At 37.4% G+C, this 16,744-nt stretch overlaps 1 protein-coding gene across 13 annotated transcripts in view; it reads right to left on the minus strand.

Moving 5' to 3' along the window:
• The window catches only part of Dlg2 (discs large MAGUK scaffold protein 2), a 1,877,153-nt gene that overhangs the window by 1,557,524 nt on the left and 302,885 nt on the right, over positions 1 to 16,744 (minus strand). For 11 of the 13 annotated variants that reach the window (XM_052714317.1, XM_052714325.1, XM_052714318.1 and 8 more), the window contains one exon: positions 124 to 219. The exons of the other annotated variants lie outside the window; for them this stretch is intronic. In XM_052714317.1, the coding sequence (XP_052570277.1) occupies positions 124 to 219 (96 nt within the window). The remainder of the gene's footprint in view (positions 1 to 123; positions 220 to 16,744) is intronic. 13 annotated transcript variants of the gene reach the window in all.

The raw sequence follows: 16,744 nt of genomic DNA on the forward strand, positions 1-16,744 counted from the left end.
AGACAAAAGCTTGAAATTATGTTATCCATTTTCTTCTATTGGAACCCTGGTGGAAAATGACATCTCTGGAAAACAGGACACATGGAATGTGCTAAGTATAGCAACAAAGATAACAACACTCACACATGTTTTTTCTTCAGTTTCATCCTCAAAACACTGGTTTTCTTTATTTTGCTCAATGTATGAAATATTTTCCTTTGGTCCACTGCAACCTGTAAGCTAAAAATAAAATGAAAAGTTTAAAAATCAGTACTTATTTTCTGCAATGCAAATTAAATGTTTTTCAAGTTTTTAACACGTACCTTAAAATACCTAAGACCTGAATAAATGTTATTAGCTGCTACGTATGTCAATTTTAGAATATGGATGTACTATGTAACCCATTTTTATATTGCTCCTGAGGAGAAGATACAAAATAGGACACATTCAAGTTTTTAAATTCCAAAGCATTCCCACCAGGGAATATTGAAATTGGACTGGTCCCAAGTAAACTGATGACCTGGTAAAAGCTGAGCATAGTTAATAAGTAGATAGAAGAATTTATTTCATCTTACATCTAATTTCAAGAATTCTCACTCTATGAGGAAGGGGTCATGAATCTGAGGAAGGACCTCAGAAGAGTTAGAGGAAGAAGAGGTGTGAGTGGAAATGATGTAAATATTGTACTCAAGTATGAAAGTCTAAAACAAGCAAAAATTCTATTAAAGAAATATTAGGCTCAATGAAATGAAGATACTTAGGATTTCCTTTGTGTGGTGATATTTTATTTGTGATGAAATGTGATATTTTATTTGTATGTTAATAAATAAAGTTGCCTGGAGATCAGAGGTCAAATAGCCATTAAGCAGAAGTCCAGCGGTGGGTGGTAGCACATGCCCTTAATCTGATCACATGGTAGGCAGAGTCTCTGTGTGGTAAAGACACAGCCAAGCGTGGTGACACACGCCTTTAATCCCAGTACCAACCATAGAGACCTGGAGGTCTGTATAGACAGGCAGTGATGAAGAAGTTAAGTGGCTGGGCTTAGAGCCAATGAGAAAGCAGAACAGAAAGGCAATAAAAACATGTCAGACAGGAAGAAGTTCTCTTTGGGGAAGCGACAGAAGCGAGGTGGTAAGATAAGGTAGTTGTGGCTCTCTGATCTCTTTGGCTATTACCTCTATATTTGGCTCTGTTTCTTATTTACTAAGACTGTTTAGAATTTTATCTACACCTTTGTGTCTAAATCATAGAGTTCCTTTGTTGGCCTAGGCTCAGTCTATGATGCCATATGTGTTTCTAAATATGTGTGTGGTGATAACACCAGGGTCAATGCTGGAGATACAGCTCAGTCATCATCCTTTTTTTTAAGGGAAGTAAATTTTGTCAATGCATAATTTATATCCAATAAACACATAAACTCACAGCCATTGTGACAGTATGCACAAAAACTGCACAGGCTCCAGTCAGACAAAATCCCAGTATAGAGAGTAAAAGATAGACACATGATCCTAGCATTAGCTGAGGAGCTAAACTGGAAGAGAGTCAGTTTTCATTAACAATGTGACCCCTGGTAAGCTGAACACAAAAAATGAGGCACCAATCACAAAACTAGTTGGGAAACACAAACTGGACTTGATTGGGGGAAAAAAGAAAAGGAAGTAATATCAAAGTTAAGTAGGAAAAGATGGGGAGTGGAGATGGTAAGTGGAGAGGGGCACTGAGGGAGTGAATATGTTCAAAATACACTGCATGAAATTCTCAATGAATTAATATGAGAATATTTTAAAGATAAGTATACATTCTATGAAACTTCTGCCACAGTAAGTATCCATAACACTTTGTGACAAAAGGCCATTCTCTATAGCTCTTTTCCAGGGCTTTAATTCCACACAACTGCTTATCTGGTTTCCCTGCAGTTTGCATTGTCAAGACTTCATATGATGGATTACTACAGTGGATGTTCTCCTATAATTCTTTTTTAACTTTAGCATGCAAATTGATACATTTCTTTATGGAATTTCGTACAAACATACATTCTAAAATCAATCAGTATCTTGATTCCAGTAAGTCTCGTCACTTAATGGGCACATTCATATGAGTTATATAGTCAGGTTGGAAGTCCCAACTTGTTATATAGTCCATGGCCCTAAAGAGTAGTAGTAGCCTTTACCTACTACTCTGCAGATTGCCAGTTTAATGGCACTAATAATCATAGGAGACTTCAAGTGGGTCACAAACACTAGAGACACCTTTCTTAACTAAAAACGCCATCATGGCGTCTACGTACAACGGTGAAGGCAAATGTGTTCTGCTGATAGTTGCAGAGCTACCTTGTCCTCACTTCATCACCACTCTCTCCAATGTTTTACTGATTTCAGATTTAAGAATGACAAAGATTAAGACCAAGACTAAAGGGTAGACTAGATGGCTCAGATGGTAAATATGCTCACTGCCAAGCCTGACAACCTGAGTTCCATCCTTGGGTTCCATGTGGTAGAAGGAGAGAACTGGCTTCTACAAGTTTCCTCTGACTTTCACACATTACAATGTCATGCACATGTACATGTACACACACACACACATACACACACACACACACACACACACACATGCACGCATGCACGCACATGCACACGATAAATATTTTTTCTTGTTTTATTCTTTGAGAATTTATACATGGATATAATGTGTTTTGATCAGTTCTGCTCCTCTGTATTCTTCCTTCCAAATCCTCCCTCATCCCTTTAACTACTATTCCCACCCAATTTCATGTATTTTTTTTCTTTAAACCACAGAGTCCACTTCATGTTGTCAATATGACCATGAGGGACATCTACTGGATCATGAGTAGCTTTTCAGAGATGTCATGCTTAAAGAAAACTGACTCCTTTTCCCAGAAGCCTTTGATTGCCACTAGTGCCTCAGCTAGTAGTAGGACTTTGTACTAGGATTTTGGTTGACTTCATCTTGCATAGTCATGTGCATGCTGACACAATCACTGTGAGTTAATTCATGCAATTGTTCTGCTGTGTCCATAACACATTATTTCACTGTAGTCAACTACCATTTCTGGTTCTTACACTTTTTACATTCCCTCTTCTATGATGATCTCTGAGCCTTGGTTAGTGAGTTGTGATATAGATGTCTCATTTAGGTATGAGCACTCTGAAATCTCTTGTTCTCTGTATATTCACCAGTTGTGGATCTTCTTATTAACAACCATCTAAGTACAATAAGTTATTAGGAATTGGTTCAATATTATGTTCGTTTAGCAGAATAATAGCAGTAGGTTTTCCACTAGAGCCTAAACCTACCTACCCATATGTTCTTGACATCAGCAACAGTGCCAGGCATGCGTTCCAACTTGTAGAGTAGCCCCTAATCCATTCAGAAAGTAGCTGGTTGCTCCCATAATATTCCTGACACTATTGAACCAGTGGCCATATCTTGTCAGACTGGTCATTGTTGTAACTTGTAGGTATCATGATGGATAAGATTGATGATTATTTTTCTCCCCGTGTAGCATGCATGCCACTTTCCAGAACTATGAAAGCTAGCCAACAAGGATGAAGACTCTAGATCAGTAGCAGATTGATTTCTTTATGCCCTCTGACTCAAGTATGTGCTGTCTAATACCCAAGTACCATCTTTGAGAACCCACATGGCAGAGAGAACTGACTCAATTCCCACAAGTTGTCAAACATATACATAAACACACAAACCTGAAAGATTGAAATGAAAGTTTTCCCACTCTAAAAGGAACAAGAATAAGACATATTCATCTAAATATACTAAAGAATTTCTGTAAGAAGTGGGCCTCATAGCTCTACTGGATATGAGCATCTCCACATACAAAGCTTAGATATTGTGAGGTAGAGCATTTGAGGTAATTATGACACATGCTAATTTCAAAGCTATGATCTACATGCTGAAATGTTAAGCTATTGCAAGTGAGCCAGGTTTAGACATGTTTTGAAATAAGGAGTACTTCCTTAGCAAAAGAGATGTAAGCATTCTACCCAATAGGTGTAGTCTACTCACATCTATGCATTTGCTATGGAGAAGAAACTCAAGTCCCATGTTCAGATGTTTGGAGCTGCTGAGCAAACTTGGATGGTCTTACTGTTATGTGAAATTCCTGATTTTTCAAGCACTCACAATAGGAAGTAAAAAGTTTCAAGTGGTCTTCATTTCTGGCTGAGCTGCTGCATTAGACCTGACAGAACACCCTCATTCTACATGAAGTAAAATGATGCAGAACTGTAACGTGGGCCAATCTTCCAAAAAGACAGGAGACTCACCAGCAGGGTAAGGTGATTTGTTCCACCTCAGGTTCCATGATAAAGTGTTCCCTGCTTAAACCATGTACAGAAAATAACTCTCAGCCGGGCAGTGGTGGCTCACACCTTTAATCCCAGCACTCGGGAGGCAGAGCCAGGTGGATCTCTGTGAGTTCAAGGCCAGCCTGGGCTACAGCGTGAGTTCCAGGAAAGGTGCAAAGCTACACAGAGAAACCCTGTCTCAAAAAACCAAAAAAAAAAAAAAAAAAAAAAAAAACCTCTCAGTTTACTGGCCTGATGTTTGATCCCAGACCTGCTTCCTTCATTTGTTTTTCTGTCTGTAAGCCCAGACCCTCTATTCACTTACCAAAGCACTTTTGTACTTCACAAGTGGGATGCAGACCACTACGTACATACCCAATGAAAGCCAACTGGATTATTATATAAATTCTGTTGAAATTTTGTTTTTGACAATGAGTGTACATTTTAAAACAGCATGTGAAACTATCATGGAAATCGCCAGAAATAATACAATACTGGGCTACAGCTGACATAGGGCAGCCAGTCTGTGACTTCTGCCTTAACCTCAACACTAGCCTTTCTTTACTGAATACTGAACTAAGGAAACTCATCAAAGACCTTCCCATCCTCACTATTCGCATACACTCTAACTTCCATCTCTTCCTTCCTTTCCACTTTCTCTTATGTCACATCATTAACTACTTCTGTAAGACCCTTTGCTCAGAAACATCTCTCTAGTACTTTCAACCCAGCATCCCAGACTGTTCTTCTTACAGAGTTATTTCCTCAATTTATTTGATTATACACTATTAATACAGACATCCTTTGCATTATAAAATATGTATTTGCCAACTTTAAGCTGATTCATCATATAAATAAATTAATAAAAAAAATAGCCGGGCGGTGGTAGCGCACGCCTTTAATCCCAGCACTCGGGAGGCAGAGCCAGGCGGATCTCTGTGAGTTGGAGGCCAGCCTGGTCTCCAAAGCGAGTTCCAGGAAAGGCACAAAGCTACACAGAGAAACCCAGTCTCGAAAAACCAAAAAAAAATAAAAATAAAAATAAAAAAAATAAAGGATAATTTTGTGAAGATTTTATTTTTATTTTTAATTATGTGTATGGGTTGAGGGGGAGGGGTATATAAGTGAGTGCACTACCCAGAGAGGACAGAAGAGGACAGCAGATTCCCTGGAGCAAGAGTCATAAATGGTTGTGAGCGGCCTAAATTGGGACTGAGAACAGAACTTGGGTCCTCAGTAAGAGCAGTGCATGCTCTTAACTACTGAGCCATCTCACCAGTTAAAAACATGTGTGTGTGTGTGTGTGTGTGTGTGTGTGTGTGTGTGTGTGTCCCACCCTCCAAGTCAAGTTTGTGTGTTTGCATAGACCAACCACTCTAAGGTATAAGGTGTGATTATTAAACATTTTGAGTAGCTCTTGTACAGGGCCTATTACAAGGCATATGAACACTGATGTTACAGAAGATAACCAGAACCACAAACTCCTCGCTGCAGCCAAGTGGGATACAGAATGAACATACTTTCCTAGCTTTCTGACAGACTCAGCTCCTGAGGACTGAGTAGCTGCCTGCTTTCTAAAAGTGCAGCAAAAAGCCCAAATCCTTACAAGCTGCCCTCTTGTGTTACTTTCGGGATCTGATTTTTTTTTTTTTTATCCAATCTAAATTGTAGCTTTGAAAAAAGTCTGGAAATAACTATCCTAGCTGTAGAAACATGGGGATCTCATCAGCACAAAACAGAACACAGAGTTAGGAACTTCGGCACAGCCACACCCTGGAGATTGCCGCCTGCAAACCACTCCATCATGTTACAGCAGAGACAAGTCAACAGGGAGAAGTCTTGTCCATGCTTCCTAGAGTGTCACTGCAGAACCCAGAGCAGAATTCAGTTTCTCTGCTCCAGACAAAGAAACAAAAGCTTATTAAGGTCGAATTACTTACCCCAAAAAGGCAAGAGCAATTCTAATTTGGTTTAATTCAATTCTAAAAACCATCCTTTTTCAGAAGTGTAATCAAACAGATAATTCTTCAATTATTCAAGGAAACATTATTTGATAATGAATCTATGAAATATGTGAGAATTATTCGATGATATAAAATTATTGAATGTAATCCAAGAACTTTTATCTAGAACTGCACCTTTTAGCCACAGTAATGAAAAAAATGTATCTCTTCTTTCATGTTTGTTTTTCTTGTTACTTGAAATTATATTTCTAAATTACTGTAACATAGAGATTATTCCTTCAAGAATTTTCTGTGTGATCTCCTTCAATTTTGCTTAATCTTCTGTGACTTCCTCTCTGAAGGGCTTGATACTTCGACAGAGCAGTTGCCCTGTTACATAACTGTAGTTCTTTTAAAATTTAATTTTGTTTCTGTCTTGTTATTCTCTTCACTGTCAGCACCGAATACAAATGCACTGCAGTTACAGCACGCACACATTAGCAAGAATCCTATGCCTGCATTCAATGTTTTCCAGCATTGCTAATGTTCCTGCTTAAACATTTTTATATAACAATACACTTCTTCTACAAAAGGAGGATCTTATGGTGAGACGGTCAGTGCTGTCCTACCATAGATAAGAACAGTTTCTAAATATCCTATTAGTTTGAAATGTTGAACTAGGTTTACTCCCAGAAGTTTGGAGGCTAACTTGAATGTTACAAGTGGTCATGTTTCTGGGGCAACTTCCAGAAAATGCCTCTGCTCTTCCATGTGCACGTTTCACATTTTTAGCATTCAAATAAGGTGATAGCATTGGAATCTGTATTTGCATGTTTGCCTCAACTCTTTGATGTGGAGAAGGGTATAATGATGAAGAAGATACATATGCATCTAATAAGTTAAAGATTTAATTGCAGACTATTCATTGATGCTTGCGCTTAGTTTCCTGGGTGAAGGAATCAATGTTTATAATATCTATAATGTCCTGAACATATTTGTTCTAAGTACTCTATGTTATCTCAACTCATCCATAACAAGTATCTTTGAAGTGAGCCTATGTTATTATTTTGAAAGCCTACTTTAGTTATTTTAGTATGAGGCTTGGTGTGATTAACCTGCCCATGGTTGAATAACTAAGAAGTGACAGTGTCTGAATGTAAACCCAAAGCACCTTGTTCTCTATACCTTGAAACATTGTCCTCATAATCTAAAAATTTTCAAGTGACCAAGTACAGGAAAGGAATGCAATGACAATCATACTCTTTATTCAGACTACCACATATCAAATGCAAAAAAAAAAAAATTACTAAACCAGTTAATTGCTCTACAATAGGACCACTTACTATATAATGTTTTTTTGTTTAAGACACACAAGCTATTTTTTAAACACTGAACAGCTTTAGCAATGTATCCGTTTTCTGATAATTGTCTGCCTTGGTGGTGTGGAGAGGGGGGAGGTGACTGCAAGAAGGCTGGCAAGCAGGAAGGAGGCTGACTTGCTGACTAACAGGCACAGCAGGAATGTGTGAACACATATATGCAACTATTATGTTCAGCTTTAAATTGCTCCTTGGCAACATATTCAGAAATTGGAGGAATAGGGAAATAGGAGGGTAAGAAGCCACAGCCACATTAAGGAAATTACTGGCAAAATAAAAACCCTGATGATTAAAAATATAAAAGAAAGCAAAAGGGTCGGAAGACACAAAAGACACTTCAAGGCAAGTGCATCAAGTTACCATGGCAACTAGAGGATGTGGGTTGAAATTTATATGACTCCATTGTTCCAGCAGAGAGGTTCTAAATGACACCCTAGTGGCCTCCCAGAGTCATGCATCTCCCCCAGTGCTCTAGCTCATTACTGGAGAGTGCTTTAGGCATCAAGAAGGAACAGGATCACAGTAACGCTGTCACTTCCAGGCTCCCTACTCCCTCAAGTGAAAACACTTGTCACTCCAATATAGAGCACAGCACTCATTTCTGGAGTCAGTCATAACCCAGCCTATCAAAATATCAGGACACTCGTACACACAGGTGGCTGAGGACAGCAAACATTTGCCTCACTGTCCTCAGTCCAAGATTCAGTGTTCCCAGAATCATCAGTTCTGAGCACTCTTGTGTTCTGAATCCTTCTGTTTTCCTGCTAAACCAGAAGTCTGCCTCGGTTACCAGGTAACTTAGCTAAGCTCCTAAAATTCTGGATGGCCATTCAATGCCCTTATCAGTCATAACAGTCCAATACTAAGGACAAACATTTGTTGGAGATATTTTGCATTTATTATGTCTTGTGAGGCTTAGAAAAGTTAGATTTTTCCCCCAATTATCCTTTAAAAAGCCAAATTTGTCTCCAGTTCTGACAACAAAGCCTCTGCCGAGAGTATTTTTTTTTTTAGTCTATGAAATTTGTCTGTGATGAGGTCAATGCTCTAACACAAATACTCTCAGAAAGTCAAGGTAACCCCAATATAATGGTTTTCTACTGCTTTATTCTTTTGGACAGATGGAGTGATGAGAGACAGCTCCTGTTCAAATTAAGTCCAAAGTAGACACACTCCTTGTGAAGTGGCTGTCCTAGAGATAGCCTCATTACTTCAGCTAGACCTCCCCCACTCCTTGCCCTCTCTCATTGACCTTCGATGGAAGGAAATGTAGAAAGGGGTAAGGAAGATGCATTCCGAACCTTACATGCTAAGCATGGTCATAGCCTTTTGAATGCTCACATATAACTGTATTACTTACTTTTCTTGTTACTATGAGAAAATACTGGTAAAAATCAACTTAAGATACAGGGTTTCTGTTGGCTCACAGCTTAAAGGTACAGTCCCTTAAGGTAGGGAAGCCGTGACAGCAGGAGCTAGAGGCAGCTGGTCTCATTGCATCCTTAGTCAGAAAGCAGACTGACAAATGCTAGTACTCAGCTCACTTTCTCCTTCATATGTAGACAGGAATTCAGCTGGTGGGATGGTACATCTAGTATTTAGGGCAGATCATCCTACCTCAAAAACCTAATCTAGAAAATGCCTCACAGACAAGCCCAGAAATTCATTTCCATGATGATTCTAAGCCATGACAAGTTGACAGTCAAGATTAACTATCTCAATAGTGTATATAGAATACACACACACATACATATATATATATATATATATATATATATATATATATATATATATATATCCTATTGAAAAAAATCTGTGAGTCAATTATTTTCATTCCTATTTCCCATAATAGCTGTTCGGCCAAAAATGAGCAGATAAATAATTCCCATGAATTGCACAGTTAGTCATTATTAGAGTCTCAACAAGTGTCATAGTCACAGTCTTGTAGCCTTTTCCCTTATACCTTGGCATGTTCCTCAACAAAGCTTGTAAAACTATTTTTAAGTGATACAACTTTATTGATATTAAAGTGCCACCAAGAACAGTCAAAACAGAGGAAACAGCAAGAATCGACTGAATAAACAGAAATAAATTTTTATATAGCTTTATATTGTCCCATTATCTAATTCTTCTCTTCAAGAGGAATCTGGTAAGAGATTCCTCCAGCCCCTTTCCCAGGAACAGGGAAGCACAGAGTGGAGATTTTTAACCAAAACTTTTCCTCATTGTAATAAATAAGCACCAGTTTTCTAAAGAATCAAGATGATTAGCAAGGGAACCAGTAATGACAGTTTTTGGTGTATTTCCTGACATTTCTAAGCCATTTCCTGGTTGAAGTCATGCTTGGAGATTCATCTACAATGCACACCACCCATTTTCCTTATTTGGTAGAGTAAATATTAGTTCCTATCTTCTGAATGGAATTAAATCATCACTGGGCATCTTACGTGTCGCACGGATGTTACACTATTCAGGCATAAATCAATGCACATAATTAAATCTTTAATATAAATTTGAATTCTAATTTAGGCCACTATTTTCTTTATTACTCTTCTGTAATATAGCTTCTTTGGAGAAAAATAAAAGCAAATCACCAGTTTCCTGTAGAAAAAAAATGTGAATAGAATAAATTTAACAACTATACCATGTTATCATAGCAACCAAAGTTTAAAAAAAATGTGATAAAAAAATGACACAAGAGAACAAATGCATCAAGTTGTTATGGCAACTGGAAAACGTGGGTTGAAATTTATGTATGTAGAATCCAAGAGAATATTCTAAGCAACTAAAATAAACATTTGCTTATTAAAACCGTCCCCAAATAGTACTTATCTATAAGCATTAAAGTGTTTTCATTATTTTGTCTGCATTTTCTTTTATTTCCAATGGCTGATCTTAAATTGAGAGCATTTGTATTTTCAGTCCAGCTCACTTTTTGGCAACAGATACACCATGATGCAATTTGGTTTGCAGAAAACGGTGCAAAAAACAATTTCAAAATAGCATCTTCAATCATGTTTTGGTTTCTTTTACTCCTTTAATCGCCTGTGAACAAAATTCCTATCTTTTGTGCTTTTCTTCTCTTCTTTACTTAATGAATCTAATTCGCTGTGATCTCTTTGCCTGATATCAGGATCTTCATCTAAAGCAGAGTGTGAGTTGCTGAGTTCTGACACAAATTTCAATCTTTAGGAAGGTTTCTGATACCTTCTTTAACACACCTTTAGTGGCACAGGTTGTTCTCGACTGCGTTTTCTAGTGTCATCTGCAATTTTGTATACCCTTTTGCCCCACACTTATGTAGAGCATTTCACTGTGAAAGCAGGAAAGACTAGAATCCTTCTTGACTTCGAGCATGTTTTCTACTGCCACTCACACTGTCTGTCCTCCACACTGTTCTATTTGTCTAGTTGGTACTTGTCCTTTAAGATGCATTTTAGAGGTAGTGTCCAGATTTCCTCATTTAAGCAGATTGCCCTCACCTTTGTCTTTGTAACACCTTCATGGACTTAGAGATCAGGGCCAGCACCTTTATCAAAGGCAATATAATTAGCACCATGATAGCAGCTATTGCTTATTAAAGGGTGTGTGTGTGCGCGCGCGCGCGCGTGTGTGTGTGTGTGTGTGTGTGTGTGTGTGTGTGTGTGTGTGTTTGTGTGTCTGCTAAGTACTCTTCAAATTTTAGTTCATTTCATCTTCACACAAATCCCTGTAAGGTGGACATCAGTGTCACCACTCCCTTATTTTGTGGAGGAAAATCAGTTTCATGTGTTTAAGCCTCATGATTTAGAACACCCACAAAACAAGTTTCAGAAAAGAGATTTGAATCTCTGTCAGTAAAATATCCAGGTCCACGACCTTTTATATTTAGTTAACTGCTGAAAAACCTTCTGTGATTTTTCTCCTCACTAGACAGTGAACATTTTTGGGAACTTCTGTATGTCTACTTTGCAAATCATCGGACACACATCCACTGTCTCTTGTTCTTTGCCATGACAAACAGAAACTTATGCACTATAATTGCCCATCATAAATTGAATTTCAGGGGCTTAGTTATTACACTAAAGGTATAAAGGAACAGGTAAAATTAGCTTAATAATACATTTAGTTTAAAATGTTGCTAAATAATATGCTTACATGTCATTGAGATTAGAGGTATTGAGATATTTTATATCTCATATGTGTGTGAGAACGAAGGCCTGTAACCACTAACTAACATACTGAACCAAGCATGTTTAAACCATGTGGGATGGAGTACATACTCAGAGAGTGATGGTGAAAAATAAAAGAAATGGATTGTTGAAATAGAGATTTGCATTGGTAAAAGGTACAAAATTACCATCATAGAACCCTTGAAAGGCTGCATATGGAGGAGTTCAAAGTGTCTGCTTCTACAAAGAGTATTCATAGTGCTACATTCGTGCCTTAACAGTTCCAGAAAGTTATCACATTCTGACCAATTGTGAATCAGACACACAAGTCCATAATTGAATTTATATTACTTGAAACTTTATCTTTCCATTTTCTACCATTATTTTTCCAGGTTTGCAATGTAAATTATAATACATTATATATTTCTTTTTTTATTTACATACACATGTGTGAGGCATGGGGGGTATGTTTGTGCAGGGGCAAAAGAGAGGGAGAACAAGGAATAGGAGACCATGGTAAATGAAGACCACATGAGAACAGGAAGAAGCAAAGTGCTAGAGAGGCCCACAGAAATCCACAAAGATACCCACACAACAGACTGCTGGCAATGGTCGAGAGACAGCCCGAACTGACCTACTCTGGTGATGGGATGGCCAAACACCCTAATTGTTGTGCTAGAAACCTCATCCAACTACTGAGGGATCTGGATGCAGAGATCCATGACTAGGCCCTGGGTGGATCTCTGGGAGTCCAATTAACGAGAATGAGGAGGGTTTATATGAGCGAGAATTGTTGAGACCAAGGTTGGATAAAGCACAGGGACAAATAGCCAAATGAATGGAAACACATGAACTATGAACCAATGGCTGAGGGGTCCACACTGGATCAGGCCCTCCGAATGGGTGAGACAGTTGATTGGCTTGATCTGTTTGGGAGGCATCCAGGCAGTGGGACCAGATCTTGTGCTCATTGCATGAGTTGGCTGTTTGAAACCTGGGGCCTATGCAGGATTGTTTGGCTCGGCCTGGGAGGAGGGGACTAGACCTACCTGGACTGAGTCTACCAGGTTGACCTCAGTCTGTGGGGAAGGCTTTGCCCTGGAGGAGATGGGAATGGGGGGGGGGGGGGGCGTTGGGGGGAAGGTGAGGGGGACGGGAGGGGGGAGAACAAGGGAACCCGTGACCGATATGTAGAACTGAATTGTATTGCAAAATAAATTAAAATAAATTAAAAAAAAAAAAAAAAAAAAAAAGAGGGCAGCAGTTCCCCTGGAACGAGAGTTACAGACAGGTGCTGGGAAGCAAGCTGCTGTCCTCTAAAAGAGCCACAAACACTTAACAGCTGAGCCATCTCGCCAACCCCTTTACTTCATTTCTAAAGCTCCTTTCAATCACTTTAATCAGTAAGTATTGACATTAGATTAAATATATGCATTTTTATATTTGAAGTGCTGGAAAGGAAATGCATGCTAGGCACAAGCACTCTATGAATGTGCTACAATGCCCAACCCCAGAATATACATTTTTAAATTATGCAAAGTTAAGTCAAGACGTATTTACCACCATAAATTATTTCTCAAAGTAGCCCTTATTTATAGTAGCTGCATATTAAAATAGGCTATCTTAAACTCTTTATATTATATTGAATATTATTAGTAGAAATAACACTTTTTCAAAAGTCATGTATATGCTAACAGATAAGCTAGACATTATAGTATCTATTGTAATCTAAAAAGAAAAACCTATGAAATCAACTATACTATTACCATTCAACATTAATTCAAGTGCCCTATTACATAAAAAATGACCTGTAATAAAACTCACAATTTATAAAATTAAACAAAATAATGTTATTCTTGACTAAAAATAAAATGAGAAATGTATAACAACAAAATCAGATGGGAAAGAATGGTGGCAGAAAAATATATATAATACAAGCAAAGATGGCCATTTTACCATCTCTTGTTCAGTATAAATCTGAAAGATCTAGCCAGAAAAAAATAGAAATGTTATGATTTGGTATACACAAACAAAAAGGTCCACCAAAGAAAAAGCTAACACAATGTGGAATGAAATTAGTAAAAAAAATGTAGGATATGAAGTTAACACAGACCAACCCATAAGAAAGAAGCTGTCTAAGAACTTAAAAGAGCAATACTTATCATAATGATAAGAATAATTTATTAATAAATTTATGTAAAGTTAAAGCCCCTTTACAGTTAAAGCTATAAAATACTGATGAACAAATTGATAAGGACAATAAAATAGAAAGATATCCTATGTTTATTGATTAAAAGAATTAATATTATGGTGATATTTTATTTGTATTAAAATATTATTTATATGTTAATAAATAAAGTTGCCCGGGGGTCAGAGCTATTAGCAAGCCATAGGAAAGCAGGGCAGTGGTAGCGTACGCTTGTAATTCCAGCACTTGGTAGGCAGAGCTGGGTAAGTCTCTGTGTGTTCAGGGATACAGCCATTATTGGATACACATGCTTTTAATCTTAATACCAATCATGGAAAACCTGGAGGCCTATACAGACAGGCTGTGAGGAGGCGGTCATGTGGTTGGGTTTACAACCAATGAGAAGGCAGGACAGGAACTCTATATAAAGACTTTAACACAGGGGTAGCTCTGGTTCGGAGAGGTAGGACCACCGCAGGAAGAAGGGTAAGGTTTTAGCTCTTAGCTCTGACCTCTTGGCTTTCTTCTTTGCATTGGTTCTGTGTTTATTATTTAATAAGAAGGTTGGATACATCTACATAATATTGTGAAAAAGTCCACACTACTCCAATTGATATACAGATTAAGTACAGTCAAAATACCAACTATATCCTTCACAGCAGGGAAAATCATCCTAAAACTCATATAGAAGAACAAAAGCAACCATGAGCAAAGAGAACAAAGCAGAAGACTTTATAACGCACGACATTAAAATGTACTAAACAGATAAAGTGGCCATCACAGCATAGTACTAATATGAAAACAGACACACAACTCAAGAAAGTAGAATGTGCATCTCAGGAATGAATCACAGATTTGCAGCCAGTGATTTTCAATTGGGGAAACAGGAACACGTGACTGGGGCTAGGGGCTTTGTAAATCGATGATAATAGAAACTTGATACCCATATGCAAAAGAATGAAACTAAATTCCTATCACTTACCATTAACAAAAGCCCAAAATGTATTGGAGACTTATATATAAGGCTCCAAACTATAAAAATTATTAGAAGAAAATACAGGAAATCCTTGAGGACATGGATATTGTCCTCAAAAATATTGTAAATCAGACATTGGTCATACATGCCACAAACACAAAAACATACAAAGTAAATCTACAAAAAACTAAAATGCTTTTGCATGAGAAATGAGTGAAAAGAAAACCTGAAGAATGGAAAAATAATTTGGATTGGTAACCAGATTAAAATAAAGAATTCAGACAACTTAACAAGAAAATATAGAAAATATTCAAATGACCTGATCAATATATCTCAAAAGCATGCACACGAACATCCAAGGAGTCTTTCTAAATACTCAGCATCTGTCATCATGCGGGGGAGAAATGTACATCAATATCACAAGATACCCCAGTTAGAATGACTATTAAAACTAAAATAACAAATTTTGGGAAGATTACAGAGAAAGGAGAAGTCCTACATATAGTGTGAACATAATTAGTTTAGCCATTACGGAAAACACTGTAGGAGTTCATCAATCAGAACTATAAATAGTCCTTAGTGTGCTTGAGCTCTTGGGTTTGATTCCCAACACCATAAAAGGAGAAGGAGAGAGTAGAGGGGGAGAATGAAGAGAAAGAGGAGGAGGAAGAGGAGTGAGAGGAAGAAGAGGGGAGGAGATAGAGGAGGACGAGGAAGAGGGGAAGACAAAAGAGAGAGGGAGAGAAAGAGGAAAAGAGAGAGGAAGAAAGGGAGAGAGAAAGGAGAGAAGAGAAAGAGGAGAAGAAGAGAATACTTGACCATATGACTCAACAATGGAAAGGAAAGCTGCATGCCAATGATAAATATGTATGACTGAGGTATATTTGTATGTTTACATGTATATGCATATATGTGTACGTTTAGATATTTATATTTATTATAACACTATTCAAAATAGTCAAGATATGGAATAAGCCAAAATAAGTATCCAACAGAATAATGCATGGATACATAAAATATAGCATATATGCACATGCAATAGTTTTTACCATCAAAAATAATATAATAGCATCCAGTAATTTGCAGCCTCAGGTTAAGCCTGAAAGACACTATATAAAGAGATACAAGCCAGGTAGAGAGCGACAAATAGTGCATGTTCTTGTTCATATGAAGAAGCTAAAAACATTGATTTCGTATAAGTAAGGAATAGACCAGTAGTTTCCAAAGGCTATAAGTGCAAGATGGATGGCAAAATAACAGAGTTAGCTAGGAGTATTTTAAGTTCTAGTGTTCTACATTACAGTAGGGTGATTTTCTCTTTCAAAAATTAGTTGTATATTCAAAATAGCCAGCAGAGAAGATTTTGACTATCACTAATGCGAAAAAGTCATAAATAAGGTGATAGATATACTAATTACTTTGATTTAATTTAATGTGCCAAGGTAGTTATACACCATGAATATGTATAAGTACAGCAAAGTAATATATTAGCACAACCGTCTATATAGACAAGGAAAAATATTCACCAGCTAAACCTCAGATGGCGGGCTAATAACAAGATTATATAAAGAACTACAAAAATTAAACACCAAAAATAACTCACACCAAAATAATTAATAAATAGGTTAGTAAAATTAATAGTTCTCAAAAAATGAAACAGAAATTGCCAATGAGTATTTTTTTTAAGTGTTGAACAACCTAACATCAGGGAAGTACAAATTAAAACTTTGAGATTCTATTTCACCCCAATCAGAATGGCCACGATTGAGAAAACAAATGATGAGAAATGCTAGTGAGAATGTG

The sequence above is a fragment of the Peromyscus californicus genome, unplaced genomic scaffold (genome assembly GCF_007827085.1).
Source record: "Peromyscus californicus insignis strain IS unplaced genomic scaffold, ASM782708v3 Scaffold_4__1_contigs__length_199733344, whole genome shotgun sequence".
Classification (NCBI taxonomy): domain Eukaryota; kingdom Metazoa; phylum Chordata; class Mammalia; order Rodentia; family Cricetidae; genus Peromyscus; species Peromyscus californicus.